We start from the raw sequence: 26,836 nt of genomic DNA, 5'->3' as shown, positions 1-26,836 counted from the left end.
TGCCTAGTCACCGTGATCAGGGATGATAGGAGTTGTAGCTCAAGAACATCTGGGGGCCCAAGGCTGAGAAGGGCTCCCCTTCCCACATCCCAGGCATGAGTTGAAATCCAAGTCAAAGCACTGTGGCAGGCAGAGGAGGAAAACGACACGGAGAAGCAGAAAAGGGAGGTGGAGGGAGAAACACTGCACATGCTCAGAGGCAAGCTTTTCCCCGATGGGGATCTACACACCACCACCCTTCCGAGAGGCCTCTGCGGTCCAGCCTGGACTACAACTCCCAGCAGCCCTAGCATCATCCTGTCGCGCTCACTGGAGCTGATGGGAGTTGTAGTGCGAAATTTCTAGGGCGAAGGCTGATCTACGGGCCGCTTCGCTCTGCCCTCCACAACAATAGAGATGAAAACGTCAAGAGGTGCCGCACTCAGGTATCGATTCCGGTTTCCATTCGGTCGCCGTCATATGCGGGGAAAGAATACTGAGACGAAAAGCGTCTAAAGTGGGAGCTGAAGGCTATAGGTAACTTCCGGCACAGAAACGAAAGCCCGCATTCTCTCAGGACTTCGTGCGGCGCCGCTCTAGGAATCTGGAAACTCTCTGATGAAAGCCTTTGCCTCAGAAAACAAGTCCGAGTTTAAAACCGGAAGTGTATTTAGAAACCCGCCAGTCTCCGATTTCCTTCCCCCCTTAAACATAATTGCGCTTCGACCATTTTTCAAGTCGTTGTCTCGGTCCCTCCGTTGGTGCCCTTAGTGCCCGGAAGTGTCGTCATACATGTCTACGGAGCGGTCCCTCTGAGGAGAATGGCCGCCCTGTCATGCGAACCGGAAGCCGGAAGCCGGTGCCCCCGGAAGCTGTATCTGGTCGGCGAGCGAGCGAGCGAGGAGGAAGGGAGGGCCGGCTAGTGGGCGGAACCGGAGTGCGGCTGATCCTGAGGAAGCAGCAGCAGTAGCAGGAGGAGGCGCAGGGAGGGGCTCTCTGGCTGTCGCTTCCTTGTTAGCTGAGAAGCCGGAGGAGGCGCCGCTGCCGCCGTCATTATGGGGGGCTCCCGCGACGACGAGTACGACTATCTCTTCAAAGGTGGGCCTGCATCCCTTGTCCCCCGCCGCGCCTCCCCCCCCCGCTCCCTGGGGGCGTCAGACCACCCCACCCCATCCCCCCGGTTTCCGATCAGGATTCCTTGGATGGTTTCCGGCCCTACTCGAGAGGAGGCCTATAGAAAATAAAGGAGCACCACTGACTAAGGTCCATTAATTCCCAGGGGCCTCCTCTATGAGTGAAATGCAGTTGGTTGAAGCCGACCCCCTTGCCTTTCCCTCGCCCCAGCCCTTTGGGTGGTATCCAGTGCTAGTCCTCCTCAAGGGTAGACCCATTAATGAACGCGCTTAGCATAGGCCCATTAATTGTAGTGGGCTTACTCCGAGTCGAATGTGGTTGGATACAGTCCACAGCCTTGGCTCCCCTTCCCCCAGTCCTTCTCAGTAAAGTATCTCAGGCCTTGTTGGCACATCATAAAGCCTACCCACCCTTTGCTAGGCGCTGGGCAGGGTTTTTCTTTTTAAATCCTTTAATGATTTTCATACTTAATGCTTGTTTCACCAGACTAGTGGACTGGCTTTGTATTGGGACTTTGCGGTGGAGTGTTGTGAAATGTCTGTTGTGTTTTGTTGGCTGAATTGTGTTTGGGCTTTGAAATCTGGGATGTTTGTAAAGTGGGGTGAAGACAGTCTTGACACTTTGGTTAAAAGCTACCAGATTCTTTTTGCTACACACAGGGTAACTGTTAGGATTTCTTCAGTTTGCATTATTATATCCCACTTTTACCCCAAGGAGGTCAGGGCAGCACATGTGATCCTGTTCTCTTTTTTATATGCCCAAGTTTAAAGTGTCAGACATGGCTTAAAAGGACCAGGCTGAAATCTCCACTTGGCCATGAAGCTTGCTGGGTGACCTTGACCCAGTTATGATTTCTCAGTCTAACCTACCACAGAAGGCTGTTGTGAGAATAAAAGGAGAGGATGTGAAGGACCATGTGTGCTACTTTTACCTCCTTGGGTGAGGAAGTGGGATATAAAATAAGAATGTAGATTTAAGAAATCCTAACTGTCACGGTGTAATTAATCTGTGTGATCCAGAATTTGCACTCTTGCTTAAGATTATCCCAAGTGCCTTTCAACACCAGCAGTTGCTTAATGAGACTGACATGCTGTGTTGCCCAGTGAGGGCAGCAACAACATAGACGGGTGGGTGGGGAAGATTGGACATCTTGCAGGACACAGTGTATTATTGACTAAAGCAGCCTTCCTCAACTTTGTGTTCTTCAGAGGTTTGGGCTACAAAACATCAGGCTTAGTCAGCACAGTGCGGTTACTGGGCTGGGCTACAAAGAGAACCCTGAACCAGTTTTCCTCCATCCCTTCTTTCATTCGGAGTGCAACTAAAGAGAAAGTTTGGAAAATGGTATCTTCCCAGAAGTGAAATGAAAATAGATGTCCGTATGTGTGCTAAATTACTGGGTTGTTCAACATCCAGTAAAAGACATAGGCAGGTATGTGTTAAACATAAGAAGGACCCTGGTTAGATCAAACCATAAGGATCCCTCTAGTCCCCATCCTCCAGTTTGCTCTAGCTGCTGGGCAGAGGTCTCTGGAAAGCCCCAAGGAATGCTTCAGGTCATACTCAGGGACGTATAATGCTTCGGGACATGGAGGCTCTATTTAGTTGTGACAACAAGAGGCTAAAAGGGGGGGATATCTGCCTCAACACAAAATGATCACAGCAGCTGATTGGAGCAGAAATATAGGGAAGAACACCAGTCTAAACAGGAGATCCAGTCCCATAACCTCTCTTCTGTAATTGAGCAGCAGAACACCTGCTTGGCATGCAGAACCACCCAGGTTCAACCCCTAGCATCTCCAGGTAGGGCTGGGCAAGACTCCCTGCCTGAAACACTGGAGAGCCACTGCCAGTCATTGTAGACAGTACAGAGTTGGTGGACCAGTGATGGGTTCCGACTTATCCGATAAAGACCAGTGCCATAATAGGCTCTTCTTATTGTGTGTGCCTCTGTTGACTTCTTTCCTCCCCCTCTCTTTGCATACCCCAGAACACATCCACCCACCATAAAATAGCGCAGTGCAGTTGGAAAACCTTAAAAAGAAGTGGGAAAGGCATAACTTGGGGCTACTGTATCAGATTCCCCCTGGAAGTGAAAAGGTGACACAAAGCAAAAAGGGGACTGGTGGCAATATCAGTTGGCTACTGTAGAATCTGGCCCTTTTATTGTTGCGAAGCCAAGTAACTTTGAACAAATTGTTTTCTCTGCATTCCTTTTTTATTATATTCCCCGCCCGAACCACCCCCCCTATTGTTTTGTAATTATAGTCCTATTCCCTATTCCTTTCTTGAGACTTTTCTCATAGAAACCAATGGCCAGGTCCTTCTGGTGCCTCCCCTGGAGTTCACCTTTGCATGTCTGATCTCCCAAGTTCTGTTAGGAATCTGTCATCCTTCTTGCTGTGTTTGTTCAGCATTTCTGCCCTACTTGGCTGCTGCAGTTGCTTAGGAAAGAGCTATTCAGGAGTGAGGCTGGACTTTTGATCAGCACTTAGCTCTTTGGTGGGGGTGGCTTCCAGTCACTGTGGTGATGAATAATGCTAGTTAGTAACTTTGTGGGCTTTTTACTTAATACAGTACAGGGAGAGCCGCTTCCCTTTCAGAAAGAATGTCTACTGTCTCAAGACGAACTTTCCCTTTGATAACTTGGTTTACTCTATGTGTTTCGCTGCTTTTGTGTGAAATCTTTGTAAAAGTATCACCCTGACCCACTGCTTGGTCTTGGTGTGGTTTTCCTCTGGAATTTTGCTTTCCCTCCCTCCCCCTTTTTACTTTGAGATAAAGGAAGTGACTGAGGAAGGCATGGCAACCAGTGAGCAAGTGATTTAATGTTGAAACCTCAACTTCCAGCTTGCGGGGGCAGGGGTGGCAAACGGAGAGGGTTAACTGGTGAATGTTGCAAGCGTGGGATTTTTAAAAAATGTATTCTAGATTGAGCTTGTTTGTTTTTTAATGCAGTGCATTTTCCTGTAGGGATAAACCAGGCAAAATAACAGCCAACTGTTTCAATGTGGAATGTTTATCTGTCTTTCTGGGGCGGTGGTGCTGGTGGTGTGGGTTGTCTGGTTCTTATCACACAAAAGAATGTAAGCCCTGGCATGCTTTAGCTAGGCTGATCTTGCAGGGTGATGGTGGTTAATTGCCTAGAATCTGCTGAATGTGAAGAGTTAAGGGACTTATTAACAGGTTTTTCAACAGAGATTAATTAGCAGCAACAGCAAGATCTAGCCTTGTTGCTGTGTGAAACTCCTGATCAGGGCATAAACAAGACGGGCTGTTCCTTGCTGCTTGCAACTGTACCCTCCTTGAGTGGCTCCTTCTAGGCAACAGGGAACTTGCATCCTTCCACTGACCTCACTTCCGGTCTTGCTGTTACTACATAACAGTTACCAGCCTATTAGCATTACTCCTCCTCCTGGATGTGCAGGCATTCTTCCCAGCAGAGTTTTCCCCCTGATAGTGAGCAGGATGTGTTGGGAAATAACATGCTTGGCTGCACAGATAACAGGGCAGGGAGGGGATGTTGCAGAGGTTATAAATCTGGGTTTTAGAGACAAAGGCTGCATGATAGGGAACACACTTTCAACTGTTTCCTTGTTTTTTGGGCCAGCTTTCCGTACTGTCCGGCCTGTAAATGCTTAGGTGTGCCAGGTTTTCATTGTGAACAGCAGTTTCTCCTGAGACAGCAGCTAAGCATGTCACATGCTTGACCATGTGTACCTTCTCCTGTCATCTTCAGACAGCAGGAAAGGCCAGTGAAGCAGCTAATGTGGCAGCCCAGTTTCCTGCCCTCCTTGCTCAGTTCTCTACAGACTAGTCCCAATAATAACCCTCTGTAGTCCAGGACCTGTGGCATGTATTGCAAGTATCTGCATTTTTTAGGTTTAAACACTTGCGTGATAATTGCATAGAAGCATTCAATACTGTATTTTCTAGTGCATTTCACATGCATTATGTTGATATGCAACACCTGCAACAATCTGGTTAATTTCATCCTAACAGCTTCTATAGCCCTCTTCCACATCTGAGTTTCACTCCTATCCTTATGATGTTAGCAGGGCACAGCCTGTGTTGCAAACATAGTTTAACTTTCTTCCAAGGAATTCTGGGAATTGTAGTTCTGTAAGACGGGTGATGAGAAATCTCTTCTGTAGCACCCAGTAAATTGCTCTCACAGTGTAGTGTAGTGGTTAGAGTGCTGGACTGGAGCCCAGGAGAACAGGATTCAAATCCTCACTCAGCCATCAAGCTTACAGGGTGACCCTGGACCAGTCATGGTGCCTTTCAGCCTAACCTGCCACATAGGGTTGTTGTCAGGATAAAACTGTGGAGGAGGAGAACCATGTACAGTATTCCACCTTGAACTCCTTTGAGGAAAGGTGGAACAGTAATGTAAGCAAATAAATAAACAAATGGCATTCCCCCCCCCCCCCGTTATACTGTTCTACCAATTTGGTTCTGAACCACGGTTCTGGGTTTGATCTTTAAAGCCCTAATTGGCCTAGGACTTGGTTAGCTGCAGGATGGCCTTTGTTCTGTGGCACCTTAAAGACTAACGTTTGCTGTGGTGTAAGCTTTTATGGACTAGAGCTCACTTCTTTGATACATGGAAGTGCTATCCTGAGGTAGGTGTGTGTGTGTGTGTGTATCCACACCTCTGTGACTCAGGCATGTGTATATACACACACACAGGGAGAGAGAGAGAGAGAGAGAGAGAGAGAGAGATATGGTTGGAGGGAGGGGATTGTAAATAGTGAGGTCAGAGGGGAAAAATGAAAGAAAGTATGGATCTCAGTATGATCTCAGTATCTCTCTGTGTGTGACTTGTGGTCATTAAAGTCCAAGAGTTCTCTTCTGTGTTCCGGAGAGGATGCTCTTTCGCTCTCTAATGGGGCCTTAGGAAAGGCCTTAGTACAGACCCCATTCTGGCAATAGGCACATGAACAAACCGTTTGAGAATAGCTTTGCTGTTGGAGGGTCTCATTTCCCCATCTTGTTTTAATCCCTTTCAGCAAGAACAGAAGCCAAGCCCCAAGAGTTGATAAGTTGCAATAACTACAGATGCGGGTCTACACTGGCAGCTGAGCCTGGCAATCTTCCCCACCATTCATCAGTTCATTTATGGCAGGTGCAAATAACCTTTGACCCTCCAGATGTTGCTGAACTGTAGCTTCCTCCATGACCATTGGCTATGATCTCTAGGGCTTATAGAAGCTTTAGTTCAGCACATCTGGAGGGACAAAGGTTCCCCATTGAGCATTTTAAAATCTGATTGGCTACAGTTCCTCCGTTATGTCCCTGCTTTCATACTGATTCAGGGTTGCTCCAGTTTCCTCCTTTTCCCTTGTGGGTCTTTGTACAGCCCTGGCCTATTCAGAATGGCTGACATCAGCCATCCTGATGTTTTGTGTTAGAACTCCCAGCAGCTCCAGCCAGCATGGCTTTGCCGATCGGAGAGTTGTGTCCTGCAGATGTTTTGGAGTTGGAGAAAGTTTGCGTAGAAGAGGTGAGGTGCTGCACACATTGGGGCTGATGTAGCTGCTTGTATTTGCAGAGCTTTGAGCCACCTGACTGCGCTGAGGTGAGGTAATTCAGTTTGTCTCTTCCCTGCTTGTCCTTGGGTGTTGCTGAGGCCAGCTGATTACCAGTGTACCCTGGACTCTTTGCTTTCCCCAGCTTTATTGTTAACAAATAAAAACCACAAGGACTGGGCAATCTGGTTAGTCTGGCTTTCAGGCCTTCCGCGAGTCCTGTGAGTTGTGCACCTAGAAATGCTGTAAACCTTCTCATATGCTTTTTACACTCTCTTTTGGGGAAGCTGGTTTCCTTTCCTTTTATGAACAGGAGCTTTCACATGTGGCTTGTCTTATCAGTGTCCTTGGATAAGTTCTAGCCATACCATTGGTTTAGGTTTTTTATTTTTACTTGTTGGCATCTTTGCATTCCAAAGCCTTCTGTAGAGTCCTCCCTCTCTTTACCAGTGAGATGATGCCCAACCGAATCTCTACCTGCCCTTGCTGTCCCTTGGCTGCTGCAAGGGGCCTAATTTCGCATCCCTGGAAGCAAACAGCACCCTGGAAATTCCTGTCACCTGCTCGAGGAAGTTAAATCATGCATTAAACTTAACAGTGAAACTCAAGTTGGAAGCAAGGGCCATGAGACCAAAGAAAAGACATAAAATGTTTTCTTAAAATACTCAGACAGCTCTTCTCTAACAATTTTTTTTAAAAAATGAATTTCATAATATTAACAAACACAGAAAAGGAGAAAAATGTGTCTCAGACAGCTCTTCTGAATTTGCACCCACTTAACATTTCCTAGCTTGGCCTGCAGAATTGTGATGTTATGGCATAGGTTTGGGCTAAGAGCCACCCAACTTTCACTAACATCCTCCCTCCCTCAGCGTCTACTTTGTAGGAGCAATAAAGGCTTGAAAACTGCCTTCCCAAGGTGAATGCCACCCACCAGCTTGTTAAGGGTGGTATAGTGGTTAGGGTGCTTCGTGCTTGACTAGGAGCAGGGAGATTGCGGTTCAAATCTCCACTCAGCCATGAAATGCACTTGTTGACCTTGGCAGGGCAGGGGACACATAAACATTGAACTAGTGTCTATGTATGGTGGTGGGTTGGTCAGTATTTTAACCCCCATCTCCATGCACAACCTTTCACGGTCCCAGGCACAGGAAGCAGAAATGGGAGGTTTGCAGGTCCCGCTTGAGTAGACAAGTATAGTTGGCGAGTTGCTGAGATGTGGCTTCAGTGGCCATGAGAAAAACTTTAGGGATTTTTCTGTGCAAAAAAAGGAAGCATCTAAATGCCAGGTTCTCTTTTGGACTTCACAGTTTCTCTTTTGCCTGACTTTGGTTGGATAACAACACCTTGTGATAGGATTTAATTTCCGGTGTGTGTGTCAGAGAGTGCTGGCTCTGATGGGCTTACTCTGAATTAACAGAGAAACTCCTGAAGCTGAATCTTCCCAAAATGGTGCCTTCCAGATATTTTAGACTACAACTTCTATCAGCCCCAGCCAGTTGTAGTTCAAACAAAATATCAGGAGGGCACCAGGTTGGGGAAGGTTTGATGCCTTTTAGCCTGGCATCAAACTCCTGATGGGCATGAATAGTTAACAAGCCTCTTCCTGTTGTTTTTTTTGTAGTTTGGCTCCTGCTTTGCTGAATCAGCTGAAAGGGGAGAGCCGACAAAAAGGGCTGGTTGTTTTTGTCCGCACAGTGAGATTTGTGCAGTAATTAATTAAGATGAAATCCCAGTTGTGATTGTTTTATCGTAATTTCAGAGTGGAGGAAAGGATTGAGAAGCAAATATGCCAGTCTTGGAAGGATGAAGCCATTGATTGCTGCAGGATAAATACCCGGGTCATGTTAGTTTTCTGGATCAAGCTGACCACCCCCCCCCCCTTCTTAAGTGATGCAGATGGAGAGTCTTTGGTTTGACCTATAAAAGAATGAGACTCTGCTTTGGATCCTTTTCTGGCATGCATAGACCAAAATGAGCATTCAGATGGTAACCATGTAAAACATAGGTGTATATTTTCAGATAAAATGGGATGCAAGAGGGAGCCAGAAAAAATTGAAGATTTACATCCTAGCTTGCAATTGTATGGTTCTCAAGGTCGCTGTTTAACAGCTTGTGGTAATATAAAAGCTGGCTGGCATGTACACACAAACACACACACACAGTCCAGAGTCCCCTTTTTCTTTGGCCAGAAAAAGGCAAAGGCCAGAGTGTAGGAAGATGGGAAGCTGCCTTTTTCCAAGTCCATCTAGCTCAGTATTGTCCACACTGACTGTCAATAGCTTTCCAGAATTTCAGGCAAGGCATCTCTCCCAGCCCTACCTGGAGATGCTGCTGGGGATCAAACCTGTGACCTTCTGCAAGCAGAGCAGGTGTCACTGAACTATGGCCCTTCTCTTCAGCTCTGCAGTCCCAGCTGCAGAGCACCTGGAGCAGAGTAGCCTTTCTGGCAGGGAGAAAAGAAGCGCGCTCTCTGCAGTTGCCGCCTGGGTGGAGCCAGATCTAACAGTTAATTTTATTGAGTAACAAGAACTTTGGTATTACAATATTAACAGCAGCTAAAACAGCAGCTGAAAGAAAGCTAACATTCTAGCTTTATGCAGTTGGGGATATTGTGACTGTCAATAAGAACTACATATATAGAGACCTGAGAAGGCAGCATGGTGGATGAGCAAAAGCCAATAGAGGTGAAAGGGGTCTTCAAAGGCCATCCAGTCTAACCTTCAGCTGATGCAGGAGATGTAGAGATGAGCAATGTTTGATTAATTAGGAACGATACATTTCAGGATCACATTTAGCCTCTGCTTTCTTTGTCCATTTAGTTCAAGCGTCAGTATTTTGATTGTGTGTGCGCGTATGTGTGTATGAGTATGAGTATGTGGAGCTTAAAAATGTAATTTTCCTCTGGTAACAACCCCCCCCCCCTTCGCCTGGTTCCCTTAAATGTTTACCTGGGCAGTTTCTCTACACACAGGGCCAGGTGAATCAGCAAATGAGGTTCAGCGTGTCAGAGCAGAGAGTGTGTTGGGTTCCTCTCTGAATCTCCTCCCTTTCTTCCTTTCCCAGTTGTTCTCATTGGAGACTCCGGAGTCGGCAAGAGCAATCTCCTTTCCCGCTTCACCCGCAACGAGTTCAACCTGGAAAGCAAAAGCACCATTGGCGTGGAGTTTGCCACACGGAGCATCCAAGTGGACGGCAAGACAATAAAGGCTCAGATCTGGGACACGGCAGGGCAGGAGCGATACAGGGCGATCACGTCGGCGTAAGTGGACCAGCGCCAGAGCCTTCCCGGGGATTGTGGGGGAGTTTATGGGAACAGGACGCAGGAGCACTGCAAGTGTGTGTGTGTCTTCTATGTGATGGTCCTTGCAGACATCGTGTTTGCATAAAAAAAGGACTGCTTTTCAGATTGAACAGCATTCAATAATCCCATCGCATTCTTTAGTTGCTAGTCTTCAGTGTTCATAGAATTGTAGCGTTGGAAGGACTCAAATGGCCAGCTAGTCCAATTCCCTGCGATATAGGAATCATGTGACCCACCAGCTGAAAATCAATAGCCTTCTAGCCTGGCAGGCCAGATTGATATCTGCCTCCACCTGGCAGGCAGAGCCACCATCCACCTGTCAAATCACCTGACTTTACGATGACATCAGGTGACCTTTTCTGTCTGCTGTTTTGCGCAGCACTTTGAGCAGTGCTTATGAGGATCAGCCCCTCTGAAAGGGCTGCCCAAAACCGCCCTATGAGAGGGTCCTTTTAGCCAAGTTCCTCCCTCATCTGCCCTGTACATGGCTTCATGTATGATGGAGGCAGGTGAGCATGACTTGGCCAAAATGGGGAGAGACTTGGCAGGCCTGATTAGGCCCGAGTAGGCCCATGGGCTGGAGGTTCTCCATCCCTGCTGTAGGATAACTGAGTCCAAAATTGAGTCCAAACTGAGGATAACTGAGTCCAAAACTGGCTCCAAATTCAGGCCAGCTAGGCATGTGTTTTTTCTAGCAGCTGCTGTTGGAAGAGATTTAACCCCTTTTTTATTTTAGGTCAACTGTAGTGATGATGCATATAATCACATTTACTTCTCTCTCTCTAAATGACTGTAACAGGGCGACTTATAAAACCAAGTCACGACAGGATGAAAAACTGGAAAGGCCAAATTATGCATTGGGCAAGAGGCTGTGCCAGCCCCTCCCGCCCTCGTGTCCTCCAGATGTTTTGGGCACCAACTCCCGTCCTAGTCAATTTCACCATAGTCAGTTTATTTATCTGCTGCATTTTCCACAGATATGCTTGTTTTCAGAGCAGTTCACATAAGAAGCAGTGTAAATTCAGCACAAGCAACTTCCCACGTGGGCGAAGGCAGTGCGTACTCTGCCCCTGACTTGGCGATGTATCACCAGCCAAACATTGCGCTTTGGCGATGTACTGAGATGTTGATAATATATAATAATAATAATTTATTATTTATACCCCGCCCATCTGGCTGGGTTTCCCAGCAATACATCAGTGTTTTAAGGGCAGCTAATCCTCACCAGTTGCGGGACACGAGTGGCACTGTGGGTTAAACCACAGAGCCTAGGACTTGCCAATCAGAAGGTTGGCGGTTCGAATCCCCGCGACAGGGTGAGCTCCCATTGCTCGGTCCCTGCTCCTGCCAACCTAGCAGTTTGAAAGCACGTCAAAGTGCAAGTAGATAAATAGGTACCGCTCCGGCGGGAAGGTAAACGGCGTTTCTGTGCGCTGCTCTGGTTCTCCAGAAGCAGCTTAGTCATGCTGGCCACATGACCCGGAAGCTGTACACCATCTCCCTCGGCCAATAAAGCGAGATGAGCGCCGCAACCCCAGAGTCGTCCACGACTGGACCTAATGGTCAGGGGTCCCTTTACCTTTAATTCTCACCAGTTGGTAAAATTAAAATATCCAACAACTTTACATCATAAAGGAATCCCGGCCAGCCTGACATCTAGTCAAGGATGATGCGAGTTGGTAGCCCAGAGCATCTGGAAGCCCCCAGGTTAGGGGAGGGCTGGGGTGGTCCTGGGGCAGTTGACACACATGCAGCCTGTATGAAGTGGAGCCAATTTTTAAAATGTATGTATTGATTTATATCCCATCTTTCCTCCAAGGAGCTCAAGGTGGCCTGCATAGTTCTCGCCATCTCAATTTTATCCTCACATCAACCCTGTGAGGTCCTGAGAGTGAGTGACTGGTCCAGGTCACCCAGTGAGCTTCCTGGCTGAGTAAGGGTTTGAACCCTGGTTTCCCAGGTCCTAGGACCCAGCCCTCTTAACCACTGCAGCACACTGGCTCTCTGGAGAGTGTGTGATGCCCCACTGGGCAGCCTGGCGAGGTCTGAGCTTTCCTTCCCCTGCCCCCTTTCTGTGCTTGCTGGCTGCTTGCTGTGGGCTCATGTGGGTTGTGTGCTTCTGCCTGCAGCTATTACCGAGGGGCCGTGGGGGCCTTGCTGGTTTATGACATCGCCAAGCACCTCACCTATGAAAATGTGGAGCGGTGGCTGAAGGAGCTGCGAGACCATGCCGACAGCAACATCGTCATCATGCTGGTGGGCAACAAGAGCGACTTGCGCCACCTGAGGGCTGTTCCGACGGATGAGGCCCGAGCCTTTGCAGGTGAGTGGGGGGGGCAGCGTGTTGCCGCTGGAATGCTTCTTTGTTTTGTTTTGTTCAGTTTCTGTTTTTCTTGCAAAACCTCTTAGAGCAGCTGCCAAAAATTTAAAGCTAACAATAAATGCAAAGCAATACTGAAACAACAGCAGCAGAGCCAGTTTGAAACTTTGTAAAACTTCCCAAGTTTTTTGAAATGTGGAAACAGAGCTTGTCACCTGGAGCCCAAGAGGCTCCAGCCTCTGCACCAGACAAGCCTCCTTGGGGAGGGCATTCCGGAGTCGGGTGCCACAACTGAAAAGGCCCTGTCCTGCATCATGGTCACTTCTCCGCTGGAAAAACTCAAACAGGTGACTCGGAGGCATTTCTCTGTAACTGTGTGGTGGGAAGCGGTTATTGAGGTTCCAGAGATTTTGTCGCTTCTTCCCCCTACCACTTGCTAATTGTTGGGTCATCAGCTCCTAGGCATCAGTGTGGGAAGAGGAAGATGATGCAGTCTTCTTGGTATGTTAGAAGTCTGGATGGTTTTTGCTTTCATTTATTCCCTGCCTTCCCGCCCCCAATCATTGAATCCAGGGTTATCTGGCCAGGCTGAGACCTGCAAGGAGGTGTCCTTATGCACCTTTCAACCATACCCTACAACTTCTTTCCATGTGTATCTTTTACAGGATAATCTCCATCTTGGCAGGATAATGTTTGTCTAAAATTTATTTATTGCATTGTTATCCCACCTTTTCTCCAAGAAGCTCAAGATGGCATACATAGTTTCCCTCCGCCTCTTTAATTAATGCCCACAACAGTCCTGTGAGGTAGGTTAGACTGAGAGCAAGAGACTGGTCCAAGGTCACCCAGTCAGATTTCAGCTCTGGTCTCCCAGGTCATGTCAGTACTTGCTGCTCTTAAGTAAAACTATCTAAAGTACCTTTCCTCCTCAGCCTGTCCTGTGCAAAGCTTAGTCATGAAGATTAGCTTTTCATACGAGAGGCCCAAGGTCCAGTCCATAGACAAAGAGTAGCAGAACTGGCAGGGAGCTTAGAGCTTAATAATAATAATAATAATAATAATAATAATAATAATTTGTTTATATCCCACCCACCTTGCTGGGTTTCCCCAGCCACTCTGGGTGGCTTACAACATAAAAAACACAACAAAACTTCAAATATTAAAAAACAAGATATCCCATACAAGCCACAAACAAACCAATAAATCAATAAAAACCAATGACAACAATGTTGTTGTTGTTTAGTCGTTTAGTCGTGTCCGACTCTTCGTGACCCCATGGACCAGAGCACGCCAGGCCCTCCTGTCTTCATGACAACAATAATAACAACAACAATAATAAACAGTTTACAGTTATACCCAAATCAAAGTAACCACCAACCCCAACTAAACATTTAACCAACACCAACCTGACAAAAATGAAACAGAGGAACCAAAATTGGAACCGTTTAAAACATTTTTGCCTGTTGCCCCAGCCCAAGTGTTGTTCCAGCAATGTCCCAGTGGCCTCCCAGGAGCTTTTTAGCTGTTCAGGGTGAGTCTGGGCCCTGCCTCCTAGGCCAAGGCCTTGCAGCAGGGAGCAGGTCTTCCTTCCAGCACTCACGGCAGCAGCAATCAGGTACCCATTGCCCTTGGGTATTGGGCAGCTTCCTATCTTCTTCCATGTTCCTGCTTCTAGACATCCTCTAGTTAGAAGTAGGAGGCAATAGCTTTGGAGTTTCGCATGACCGCTTTGCACCCCATCCCATTCACTGTCTCCTGGGTATTGGATTTGGGCTGCCCGGCAACGGCGACTGGTACCAGCCGAGTTTGTGAGTTCCTGACATCCGTTTTCCTTTGATAGATGCCATCTGTGGATTTTTATGTTTGTGTGTAACTTGTAGGAATGTGAGGCAGGGGCAGCGAGCAGTCTAAGCAGCATCTTGGCCTCTTCTTTAATTAAATGAGAGTGCCCCCTCTTCTCTCCCTTCACCCTCACTCCCCCAAGGCTAGGAGCAATTAACAATGTGGAGGCATCTGCTGTGACCTCAAGACATTGACTTGTTCATAAATCTGGTTGGTTTTCAGGATAAGTTCATTCCACTCTGGAATGTGGCTTTGAGTCCTCTGCACTAATCATGATTAAAAATGCTTGATTTATGCCACATGCAGTTCAGAGAGGAATTTTTCGGGAGGAGGGGAAAGTTGGCAGCTGATTTTCATGGCCTCAGTCCCAGAGAAACGGCTCCCCTCCTCTTCCCTGGGAGTCATTAATATCTTGCAGCTAAGGTGCAATATTCTGATGGTTGCAAGACTTCCTCCTCTTTGGTCATGTGACACTTTGCTAATCACTTAAGGAAGCGAGAGAGGATCTACAGAGAAACCTTGAACCTGAGCCAGCTTTATTCTTTCTTCTCTCTGAGGAGTGTTTGAAAGCCCTCTCATCCGTGTGATGGAAGAAGCTTTTTAAAATATGCACAAAATTCATGGGGTTCAATACTATTTTATACAGCACCCTCATCTAAGTTCTTCGTAAACCCACTTAACAGAGGCTGACCCTGACCTCTAGCATATGACCAAAAAAATCTGCGCGGTGTGAGAGGGAAACAGCCAAACATTTCATGCTGCTGTTCCTAAGGAGTGAAGATTATTGTGACAGGATGGGAAAAGACTTAACAGTCGAAACAGGTTCACAACCTTTCTTCCATTGTGCAGTACTTAGTATCCTATTTGTGTATTTCGTTTTGTATATGTTTCTTGAGTACAATAGAGTTGTCATGGTCTGGTTGGGGACAGAGGAATGATGGGAGGAACCAGCTCGGGAACCACCAAAGGAAGAAGGTTCAGAGCCTGGGGAGTGGTGCTGGGACAGGCAGAAGATGCAAAAGAGGAGGTGTCAGAAGCTGAAGGGGTAACAGGGCTTAGTGAGTTGAGGAGCAAGTTGAAGCAGGCGAGTGGGAGGAGGGAGGTCAAGAGACAGCGATGAGTCAGGCTGGCGAAGAAGCCAGGGGGTTTCCCCCTCCTGCTGCAACAGGCTCCCCACCCCCCTGACTCCAGAACTAGGAGAGGTATGAAACAGGAGGAGCAAAAACAAGCTGCAGTCTGATTGCTTGCAAAAAGCTCTGAAGAGGCGGAGACATAAGCTGCTGTGAGAAGGCAAGGATTTTTAGTCTCAGCAACTGATGTTATGACCCACAGAGCTTGAGCTGCTATGCTCATTACGACTGACACTCATCCAAGTCTGGGAAGATCATGTTTCGCTGATAAAGAGTTAACTCTAGCTTTGAACTGTGTGATTTACTGACCAGCTTGCACTGTGACAAAAGTATATTTTCGTAATTTTGAGGTTTTTGAGTTTGTGCAAAGTTTTGAAAATGGCAGCTGGCAGGGCAGAAAATATGGGGGAAAGCAAGGCTTGGGGAGCATTTTGGAGGAAGAGGGAGACATAGCATTAGGGAGGCCACACGCAGCACAGCCAAAGGTACAAAAATGGGTGTGAAGTTGGGCTCCTGGTCTCTGTGGCTGCGATGGGAAGCTGGGAAGCTCTTGAGCTTGAAGCAAGGCAGCCTTTTATTCAGGCCTCTTCACTGGACTGGCAGATCTAATCAACTTCCTGCTCTTTCTCACAGAAAAGAACGGCCTTTCCTTTATTGAGACTTCGGCTTTGGACTCGACGAATGTGGAAGCTGCTTTCCAGACCATTCTGACAGGTGACTTGGCACTGATGTGGGAGAGCTGTGTGGGCCACGAGAACGAAATACGGAGCCTCTAAGCTGAGAATTGGGAAACCTCAGAGTCTTCAATGCTGGAGGCAAACACAGAGGCAGTACCTTATGGCTGTTTTTTACTCTAGGGAACAGAGGAGGGTTTTGGGATCTTCTTCCATGCCTTCATTGATCCTCCCTGTTGGGGCACGTAATGTGTGTAGATTAGAGAGGCTCTTCCAGGAAAGTCCTAGCCCAGGACTGAGTCTTTTCTTTGCAAGATTGGCTATGCACCTACTTGGTGGGAAAGGTTGCTGTGGCAACATTTTTGATAATATTGCGTTTTGAAGCAAATTCGTCACTTCTTCCCTAGATCTTACTTTGTTCTGAGCACTCCCCTTCCCTAGCCTGTCACCAGAATTTGCTTTCTCTCCCTTGATAGGCTTGTCTGGAAGTGTGCAGGCTGGTCTTGCCCAGTCTGCTGCCCTTCAGTTGTTTAGGGTTCCAGCTCCCATCAGCCCTGTGGCCCAATGTTCAAGTAGAATGGGACTTGTCATCTCAACAACACCCGGAGGGCACCAGCTTGGGGAAGGCTGGGGTGGGCAACACCTGCCAAAATAGTGGAAGCCATAAACTGATTTCCAGCAGATAAGGAGCGGTACTTCTTTGGAACAGAGGAAGCTGCCTTATACGGAGTCTGACCCTTGGTCCAACTAGCTCATTGTTGTTGTCTGCACTGACTGGCAGAGGCTCTCTTGGGTTTCAGGCAGGAAGTGTTCCCAGCCCTATCTTGAGATGCCAGGGATTGAACCTGGGACCTTCTGCATGCAAAGCAGGTGCTCTGCTACTGTTAATAGCTCCTTGCCTGTCCCATTTCTAGAAAAGCAGGATAAATTATGCAGTGTAAGCAAGCACCTGAAAAGAAACATAATTGAAACTAGTTGCAGAATCCAGTTCTTTTACAGCATCTGGGGTTTCCTGGGCACAGAATTTTCTTTAAGCACACAGAGTACATAGCAGCCCTGCTGATAGATAGCTATTGATGTCTTCTTGGGCCCCTGGCAGTCAACTCTTAACTGGCCACCTTTCATGTCCTGTCGCTGAGAGGCGGAGGAACAAGGGAGGCCGCTCATCTCTGTTAGCAGCAACATTTTCCTGGCCCCCTCAGTGCTGAGATCACTGCAGAGCCACTTGTTCTCTGTGTGGAACAGCACATCCTCTGCTTCCTGCCATCACACTAGATTTGCTCAGTTCCTCTGTGTGGAAATGAGCAGACATAGGAAATTGCCTGATATTAGACCCTTGGCCTTTCGAGGCAAGTGGTGTCTACATTCATTGCAGTGAAAGTTAACACCAACAGTTATCCCAAGATCTCTTTTCAATTAGATCAGCCAGGGATTGAAGCTGAAACCTTCCTTCTGCATATAAACTTCTGCCACTGAGCTATGATTCTTCTTCATTTTGCCTAAGGTGCTAAATAGCAGTACCAAGTGGGTCTTTCCTGCACAAACTATTCAGCTACCAGCAAAGTATCCTCAGTGGAATGTTAGAAAGCAACCCTTCAGCGGATCAAATCCAATTATGTGTCCACTTTAATTGAAAGAAGCTGTGGACAAGTACAGCTTATTAGAAATGAGCATTTATGATGGTGTTTACAAGTTTATGGTGGGAAGAGACTCCATTGACCAAATTATTTAAATGTGTTTCTAAAACTAGCTATCCAGCCATGTCCTCACACCTGGGTATATCCAGAAAACTAGAAAACCTAATAATGAGGCAGGGAAGTGTTTCTCTGTCCCCTTATCCTACCCATCGCAGCTTGTGCCAAATTGTACAGAACTGCAGTGTACAATTTGTTACCCATGTCCTCAATGCAGGCATGTTTTGGCAGATAGGCCAGGGAATAAATGACTCTGTTTAATGCATTTTATCCCCAGAGGCTCCCAGAGCAGTTTACAGATCAACAACAATAATAAAAGCAGTCTTCAGCCTCAGGCTTACGATCTTAAAAGACACAACACAAAACTAAAGAGATGGGGAGGGAAGAGGAAAACGAGCAGACTTGGGCACCTGTCCTTTAGGTTACACAGTTCTCATAATGACCAGCTGGGATGGAAGCAGTTGAAGGAGAGGAGGAATTGAAGGCAGCTGGTTCCTCTGTGAGTCCAGTGGAGTGGCCCTGATTTCTCATCTATTTCTCTGTTCTGCAGCCTCATAGAACAGCTGCTGATAGGTGGCAAGTGGGTACCAGTGGCCGCTCGTCTCTCAGCAGAGCCAATGGAGCTGTCCTGCTTCTCTCCTCTCTTCTGTCAGTTGGTGGCATGGCAACTGCCAAGTGACCATTCAGGGAAAGGAGAATCTCTGTTGAGCTGGGGGTCTCAGCACAGCCAACAGAGTGGTCCTGTTTCTTCTCACTCCCTGTGGGGCAGTTGAATAGGAGTGCCGTCCCAGGTGAAAGTTGCCCAATGGAGGCAGTCTTATCTGTAGCGGATGTGCAAGATGCGAAACCTGCGGCCCCTCATCTGTTGCTGGACTCCAGTGCCCATCATCCCTGACCATTGGCCAAGTTGACTGCAGGGGCTGATGGAAGTCTGGTCATATCTGGAGGGCTGCAAGCTTCCCGTCACTGTTATAGTACTTGGTTTTACCAACCCTTTTTGTTTTTTGCTTTTAAAGCACACCTTAAAATACATTCCAAATTCTACAAAAGAGAGAACTCATTACTGCACGAGTTGAATTGGTGACAACTTGCATACGTTATGCCCAAATTCTGCAAGTGGGAATGTTGGGTTGTTTGCCCACAAAAATGGTCAGAGTTGGGAGGGGAGGTGGCAGCATGTTGCAATCCTGGACTGCCCAGCTGGCCATGGGAGGGATGGAGGGGCTTCAGCCATAGGGCAGGTGCTGCCTCTGTTAGTGACACCTTTCCTCCTCTTTCAGAAATCTATCGCATCGTGTCTCAGAAGCAAATGTCTGACAGACGCGAGAACGACATGTCACCAAGCAACAATGTGGTCCCTATCCACGTCCCCCCGACCACGGAAAATAAACCAAAGATGCAGTGTTGTCAAAATATATAGCAGGTTCCGTTCCTCGAAAGCTGTGTATATTTCCCCAGGTCTAAGATGGAAATAGATTCTGAGTTCACATTGTCCTCTTTTTAGTTCTCTCTCCCTCTCCCTCTCCATGAAACCTTATTTTTATTCTCTTTGGATTTCTCCATGTCTTAACTCTTCCCCTTTATTTCAGTATTACAAATCATCAGTTTGTTTGCATGTGGCTGCAGCATTATCAGAATGCTAGTCCCGGCAGGGCAGTTTTTTAAAAATCATGACTGATCTCTTTTCCAAACAGGTTGGCTCATTCAGCAAAGAACTAGATTGCTGCAGCTTAAGTCTTTGGAATTCTGATACTCCTGAGAGTCTGACCGAGCTTTTTAAACCTCCTTTCAGCCTCAATATTGCATCTCATGGAATGAGCATCTCGTGTGGCTTATCCTGTGGCTCCCAGCAGTATCCCACAGTTAACAGTACGCAGGAACTACACTAATTTATTGCTAAGAGGAGGGATCCTGGCCCAGGAGGCTGAGTTTTCTCAGTTCCTTATAGTTATATCAGTGGGTGCACCCATTCTGAGCAACCTGGTGCCCTCCAGATGTTTTGGGGCTACATCTCCCATGAGCCAAAATAATGCTGGTGGGGGTTGTAGTTCAAAACATCTGGATCACTGGGTTAGGGGAGGCTGATATAATGAATTAGAGTTGTACATACGTAACGTTCCCAGAGGAAACTGCTCACTCCTCCTACCTACTGTGTCCCCAAATAGCCAATAGTGCCACTTCATGAAGATGGCTAATTGGAGCGAAGTAAATGTTTATCTAGTCACAGCATTCAAATAATCATCTTTGTGCAAGCAAGTGGGGGATTAGTCGCTTTGCATGTTGGGGAGGGCGGGTGTAGTTTTATACTGAGCCAATGCAATACCATTTGTCTTAAGGCCCAAAGAGTTGGTGATGGGTGCCTTCTGTAGATGAAGCAGTAAGTCGTAGCTCAGTAGCCCATCTGCTTTTCTTGCAAGTGCCTATGGCTTGCAGTACTTCGTTTCATTCACCCCTGGGCCTCTGGTCCATTTTGCACCTTGGTCTGTGCAGCAATGCTTGCTGTCATTCTCAAAAAGGCATGGAGAATATTTGCAGGATGGGGACATCATTGCACCTCCTTCCCTTTAAGTCCCGAATCCTTGTGAAAGCGGGGTTTGATTCCAGCAACCACTCAAGGCACAGGATGGGATTAAATCTAGTCTGCAGTTTTGGCAGGAGGCCTTTGTTGCACCTCCCTGTTACTGGCCAGGGAGTGTGCTTGGCCTCCTCCTTGCCCCTCCTCATTTATTTAGAGAAGTTCAGGCCATGTGCATGAGCCCTGCTGAAGAGATCCAGAAATAAATGCCAGAAGATTTGTTCTTGGATTCTTGCAGTTTTTAAGCCAACTGTGGATGTCCCTACTTCTAAAGCACTGTTCTACTTCTAAAGCACTGTTCAAACAAGCAGTGTTTTTTATATCTACACATACAAGCACGCATGGAATTCTGTGGTATTTGGAAAGCCCATTTGCAACCAGAAGAGGAAATGGCTCCAGGAAATAGTTAGGGGGGAGTGGACAGGAAGGAAAGAGGCTTATCACAAAGATGCCATAGACCCATACGGTGTCCTTTCCTTCCTGCTGCTCCCACCCCCCACGAGGGCACGTACAGAGTGCTGAATCTCTCAGCCAGCCTGTCGGTCTTGCGGTGCTCATGACGTGTGAGGAGCACAGAAGGCATTGCTGTAGTCCCTTCATGTTTGTGTCTTTCTCTCCTGTAGTTGTTGATCTTTTGTTCCACAAACTCCCCCCCCCCCGATCTTTTTGTAAATTTGCTTTGTACTGTATGCACATTCTGTACCTCAAATTTTTTTTATGATTGATTTGAAATTATTCATTATTGGAATTCTAATAAAAGAATCACAGGGGGACTGTTCAGCTGTTGTTGAGTGGACTTCTTTGGAATTATGCTGCTGTGGGCATTCTGGTATTTAAAACATGGCACTTAAGTATATGAAGATGATTAACCTGAACGTTATATGCAGTGCAGATATTACTCGGAATAAATTATGCAAATCAATTTGAGATGCAAATCTGAATCTGTTTGCTATTTCAGTTTGCATGCTACATTGTGAGTGTGTGTGTTTGTGTGTGTGTATGTGAAAATGTGCGTTTTGGATCGTCATGCATTATGGGTCTGTATGTAAGATCACAAAGGAAGGTGAAAGTCAGGCACTGAACAAAAAGCTCCTTCCTGCTGAACACATTGAAACTCTCTTGCAGGTGCTGAAAGTTTTGGACAGTCACTAGCGAGAAAAGGTTGGCTGGGAAAATTCAGCTGGCCAGGCTTGTTGGGGGCCCAGTACATAAGCCAAGATCTCTCCAGAGATTGAGTGCGCATGCACAGAATTATTATTTTTTTGTTTTGAGAGTGGAGTGAGAGCTTAGCCTCTGGTCTTAGTTCTCCTTTCCTCCCAGGTGTGAGATCTGTTGGGTTGATGACTGCCAACAAAATACTTCTCACTTGCTTTTAAACATAACTGTTCCCAGTTCCAGAACACTAGGAAGAAGGGAGGCTCAAATCAGTTTTTCCCAGTTGACACAGTAAAGTTTTCATGAATGACAATAGCTTTAGCGACATGCAAGGTTCACAAAGGCTTGTGTTACAGAAGTACACAGCTGAGAGAAATTCAGTTTATTTTTTACAAGGTAGACCACCGTCATACGGTCAACAAATATTACAAATCTGTCTTGCTTTAAAAAAAGTATTGCCATTACAGTGTCTAGATTCCTTTTTAAAGGAATGCTATATATATATATGTATGTATATATATATAATATTTATATGTATATATATGTGTGTGTTTGTGTGGAACTGGATTTGCTTTTCACTGTCTCTGCTGGATTTAGTAGTATTCTTCTCCCTCCCCCCAACCCTCAATTTGGTTTAACCATCCAGTTTTTTAAAAGCCAAAGGACGTTCAGTTACCTGGTGCAGTCTCAACTGTGCAGCAACATGACGCATGTGGCTACTAGAGGGAGGGTTGTGTGATCTGAAAGCTTGCACCCTCTGATGGGGTAGCACTAGGTTGCCTTCCCCCTACCCCCATCTAGGCCTCCATTGTGCCCAAACCGACGGTGGGGACAATTTCACCAATCAACGCGCGTTGCTACAGTCCAGGATGTGGCGCAGAGGCAAGATGACGTCCCTCCAAATTTGTGCAGCGGTTTCCTTGCTCCATCTGGGTTAAATGTGTTAACTTCCGAGTGAGACGTGAACACAGTTGGGAAGTTACCCTGTCTGAAAAAAAGCCTTCATGGAGGACTTTTCCCATCGCTTAACTCTGAGGTAAGACTTTTTTCTTTCTATACACGTAATTAAAATATATATCCCCACTGGCCCTACAAAATAAGGTTCTGCTACTTTTCGTCATCTGCATAAGGCTTTCCTGGAAAGTAAAATGGCTCATTTGCCTCCCCCACCCCACCCCCACCCCTCATGCACACATGCAGCATTCGGGTAAATAACTACATTTCCTCCTGTGCTGTGGATAACTCTTGTCACCCTTCCTGGGGAACATCCTTGCTCTGTTTCCTAAGATATCCCCCTCCCTGCTTTAGGAGAGAGAGGCCTTCCGTACTTCATCGCCGCTTCTAGAGAGGAATTAAGCTGCCATTGGTTATCTCAACTTACCGGTGGATGTTGAACAGTTCAGTGGGCTGAACGGGTGGGGAACCTCAGGCAAAATGTAGGCCTTTGCCTCTGGCCTTTAGCACTCTCCCCAGGGCCAAGAACCCTCGGTGCCCCTGCTTTCCACCTAGATTATTATTGCTTGGCTAGAATGTGTCCTTGAACTTGAGTAATGCCTCTTGCTTGTCCAGATGAATGATAGAGCAGAATCTAGCCAATGGCACAAAGGCAAAATTGACATTCATTGCTCCACAAACTTTTGCCTCTGACCACGTCCACTACTGCCCTGTGGCCCTCAGAAAACTTTTCAGCCTCAATAAGGTCCCCCACTCTTGGGCTAAAGTCTGGCACTGACTCAGCTGAGCTTTACACCCAGCAACAAGTCTACCCAAGTCTGCTACTTGGCTGAAACCGATCCTGTACCTCAGTGGTGTAGTGGTCTGAGGTCACAGAGGGTCAAAGACCCCTTACTATTTCTGCAGCTGGGACACTATCTCCAGCATCCTTCAAGCCACCCAATCAGCATGAAAGGGGACGTTTTTGGCCACTGTGTTCCAAAGATAAGCATTCAGGAACACTGAAAACAAAAGGTGCTTCAGTTTTAAGAGAACAGTGTGTTTGCTTAGGCTGCAGCTCTTCCTGGCAACTTTACCCCTTATGTGCAAATAACATCTACTCCATCCTCCTCAAAAGCATTTGGGCCTGGCTTAGAAAGAGTCTGCCATTCCATTTTGCCTGTAGAAGATCAGTATATCTGTGTTCACCAAATAGGAAGTGCATTCTTCAGGAGTAATGTTCTGCATTTTTGCACTAGGAACATAGAGATTTGCCTTCTACTGAAGTCCCTAGTTTTGCAGGGTTTCAGCTAGGTATCTCCTAGTTGCTGGTGACTGAGATGCTGCTGCTTGAGCCTAGGATTTTGCAACCAAAGCAGATGCTCTGTCACTGAGTGGCAGCCATTCGCCACTGTTTCCATGCCAGCACATACCTACAGCCACAGACAGGTAACGTACAGTTTGCTCACACATTGAAGGCAACAAAGAAGGATCTCGTCAGCATTGCCCATCTCCAAAAATCAGAAGCAGTTGTCTTTGTAAGGGGAGCCTGTTAGCTATTACAGGTAGACTTCCTAAATGAGTGTGGTGGGTCACTAACTGTCTTTCTACAACAAGAACAATTTGTTATCAAATTACCACTCCAGCTGGGGACTCGCTTGAAGCTTTTAGAATGAGGGTGTGAGAAGCTGCCACATTCTGAGTCAGATGATTGGCCACCTAGTTCAGTATTGCCTACACATACTGGCAGCAAATCTCCAGAGTTTCAGACACAGGACATTTCTAGCCATACCAGGAGATGCCAGGGACTGAACCCGGGACTTTCTGCATGCGGAGCAAGTACTCTTACCACTGAGCTGCACCTTTCCACACTCTGTTCCTAGGAACAGTGTTATAAATAAATAACATCCATGGCCATGCTTTATAATGTAACTGCGCACCTGGCATGCACATGTTCCTTATTAAGCCGTGTTGGTTTACTGCAGCAGCACCCTCTTTGGGAAAATACAGCTAGCTGGAGTGTGGGAATTCTCGCAGACCCAGAACTTAGGCTCAAGTCTTCCTGGGCCTGTCGTTTTACCCAATCCTCTTCCAGAAACTCCTTTCGTTTCCCCCACATATCTGGTTCCTACTGAACTGTAATACTGTTAAATTGGTATTTCCTGGTGAAGCAGCCTCCTCTTTGCAACCCCTCTTTGCACGTGCCCTAAAAAATAAATACATTGAGTCCCAACATTAGGTCATGCTCAAAACAATCTAGAGGAAAAAATGGAAGTTTTGAACAGTGACAATTTCTATGTCTGCTGCCATGGCATCTTATGCGCAAAAGGAAACACCACAGCAAAATAATGTGTATAGAATGAGCAGTTGCCTGGTGGGGAGAGAGAGCCTGTTTAAAAAAAAAGGGGAAAAAAAACTTCTGGAAATTGTATGTTGTTGATTTGACTGTATTAGGTGGCATGGCTTGAAGGGAGGGTGTAGATCAGTGTTAAGTGCAGCTGCTTGGCATGCAGAAGGTCCCAGGTTCAATCCCCAGCAGCATCCCCAGGTAGGCTGGGAAAACCTTTCCCTGAAACCCTGGAGAGAGCTACAGTCAGTCACCATCAACTGTACCAAGCTAGAAGTTCTGATACAATATAGAACAGTTTCCTATGTTTGCACCTATCCTGCCAACTCTGGCATTTCTTTATGTGGCTGAGTATCTCTCTGCCTCTGAACCTTGTTTATAGTGGAATGCTGAAGTGTGAGAACAGAAGCACCTCAAGGGAGTACCCTCGTTTCTTCTCTACTTGAAATTCACCTCTTTGGCACTCTCCACCGCTGTGAGCAAGAAGCATTTTTGAAGCAGTAGTGGAAGTGCATGAGCACCAGATAGTTTGGTTCTTCCACGCACAGTTGCAGAATAGCAGGTGCACACTCAAAACGGACGCTGAGGAACTAAGCAGAGCTCAAGCACGTTGTCTAGCCGGGATGGCAGAAGCAACCTGAGCCCTGCTCTCTCCTGTGGTTCTTTGATGCAGAGCTTATTTCTCATCTACTGTCTTGTCTTTAAAAGTTCTTTTTTTAAACCCCTCTTTTTCAGCAAGTGATAGTATAGTACATACAGCTCTAAGAACTTACAGCAAGGGATCTTTGTCTTTTTTCTCCCCTCCACCCCCATCCCTCCAATTTAAAAAGCAAAGTCAAGTCAGTAAGATACACTTTGTCCAACACTAGACTTGCATGAGAAACTGCTTCTGGGAGGCTTCCCCCCCTCCCAGTTTGTACATAGAGCAGTTTTTCTTGGTTTCTCCTGTGATCGGTATAAAACTGTCTTGTAAAAAGAAAGTGTTTCATGCAGAAGGAAGTTGGCCCAATACAAGTCTCGTCTTCGGGTTCCTTGCGTTGTGTTGTTGTTGTTGTTTATCCAGCATGTAGCAGAACAAAACAGAAAGGATTGTCTTCTCTTCGGTCATTGCATTGGGGAACGAAGTTTATTAGTGCAGCAGCAGCAGCACGCACAGCCCTCTAAGACTGCTTGTCCCAAAGTGTCCCATGCGTTGGGCTGTGTCTTACAGGGAGAACGTCATAGTGACAGGGGATGTGACTGTTCCTGGGCATGTCGTATGGGTTTTGGATGTAGACAGCATTGCGGAGACGAGCCTCTTGGATGACGCTGATGGTGGGCTCTGCAAAGACAAACAGGGACTCGTTGAATAGCCTCCTCTAAGCAGCCACCTCTTCAGAAACAAAAGACTCGGGGAAAGACGCTAAAGACAAAAGATATCTCTGCAAACACCGTCAGTATGATCCATTCCAAAGCTTGTTAGCTCTAAACAAGGAATTCTGGGATGGGTTGTTCTAGTAATGAGCCGAGGCTCCTTAGCTCTGCTACCAAGCTTTGAGGTAGCTAATATGGTGCCTTGCAGATGTTACTGGACTCCAGCTCCCATCAGCCTCAGACAGTATGGCCAACAGACAAGAGGGATGGGAGTTGTAGTCCAACATCATCTGCAGGGCAACACATTGGCTACCTCTACCATGAGCTGCTTCAGACAATTATTCCCTTAGCAAAAGCTTATTTCTACGTTAACTTTGGCAGTAAAAGCATATCAATGTCTGTTCTCTTCCCCCATAGGTAGCTGGCATAGTGTTGCCTAAATGTTTAACTCATACCATCACCTGTGCATTGGCCATGCTTCCTAGGACTGCTGAGATGAAATCCAGCACCATCCAGAGAGTACCACACAGACTCCCGTTGAACTTTTCCACCACAGAAATGGAAAAATATCACTATTAATGGTTTAAACATGTTTTATATATATCCTGCGGCATTTTTGTGTTTAAGAGATTTAGTGTCTACTGTGTATGACTTTATTTGGCGATAGTTACACACTATTGGGCTTATATGTTCCTTTCTGAGGGCTCCCATACGTACTATATCACATTAAAAAAAACTTATTTCTGACCTTTATTTTTTGTAGATCTCGTTTGCTACCTCTTTTTGACTGTTTACATTTCATTCTGTACCTCTGATTTACCCAGTATTGGAAGTGGATGTTTGTTATTTCCCTGATATTGTTGTT

At 46.6% G+C, this 26,836-nt stretch overlaps 2 protein-coding genes across 6 annotated transcripts in view; one reads left to right on the top strand and one right to left on the bottom strand.

The window, feature by feature from the left end:
• Positions 1-870: 870 nt before the first annotated feature.
• RAB11A (RAB11A, member RAS oncogene family) lies at positions 871-20,961 on the top strand. The gene is made up of 5 exons (XM_080982253.1): positions 871-1,077; positions 9,711-9,906; positions 12,078-12,271; positions 15,874-15,954; positions 18,889-20,961. The coding sequence occupies exons 1-5, from the start codon at positions 1,035-1,037 to the stop codon at positions 19,026-19,028; spliced, it is 654 nt and encodes a 217-aa protein (XP_080838379.1). The 5' UTR covers positions 871-1,034; the 3' UTR covers positions 19,029-20,961.
• The window catches only part of MEGF11 (multiple EGF like domains 11), a 352,698-nt gene continuing 346,674 nt past the window's right edge, over positions 20,813-26,836 (bottom strand). For all 5 annotated transcript variants that reach the window (XM_080982102.1, XM_080982099.1, XM_080982100.1 and 2 more), the window contains one exon: positions 20,813-25,939. In XM_080982102.1, the coding sequence (XP_080838228.1) occupies positions 25,779-25,939 (161 nt within the window). In that variant the 3' untranslated portion in view covers positions 20,813-25,778. The remainder of the gene's footprint in view (positions 25,940-26,836) is intronic.

The sequence above is a fragment of the Podarcis pityusensis genome, assembly GCF_964106645.2.
Source record: "Podarcis pityusensis genome assembly, chromosome: 14".
Taxonomy (NCBI): domain Eukaryota; kingdom Metazoa; phylum Chordata; class Lepidosauria; order Squamata; family Lacertidae; genus Podarcis; species Podarcis pityusensis.
The sequence above is the reverse complement of the archived record's forward strand: the minus strand, read 5'-3'. Positions and strand labels throughout refer to the sequence as shown.

What these genes read in the sequence shown, in the direction of transcription:
- RAB11A (XM_080982253.1), top strand. Translation starts at nt 1,035, where the DNA reads ATGGGGGGCTCCCGCGACGACGAGTACGACTATCTCTTCAAAG. An exon ending in TACAGGGCGATCACGTCGGC is followed by an intron (nt 9,907 to 12,077) that starts GTAAGTGGACCA and finishes TTCTGCCTGCAG; the next exon opens with CTATTACCGAGGGGCCGTGG. An exon ending in TTTCCAGACCATTCTGACAG is followed by an intron (nt 15,955 to 18,888) that starts GTGACTTGGCAC and finishes CTCCTCTTTCAG; the next exon opens with AAATCTATCGCATCGTGTCT.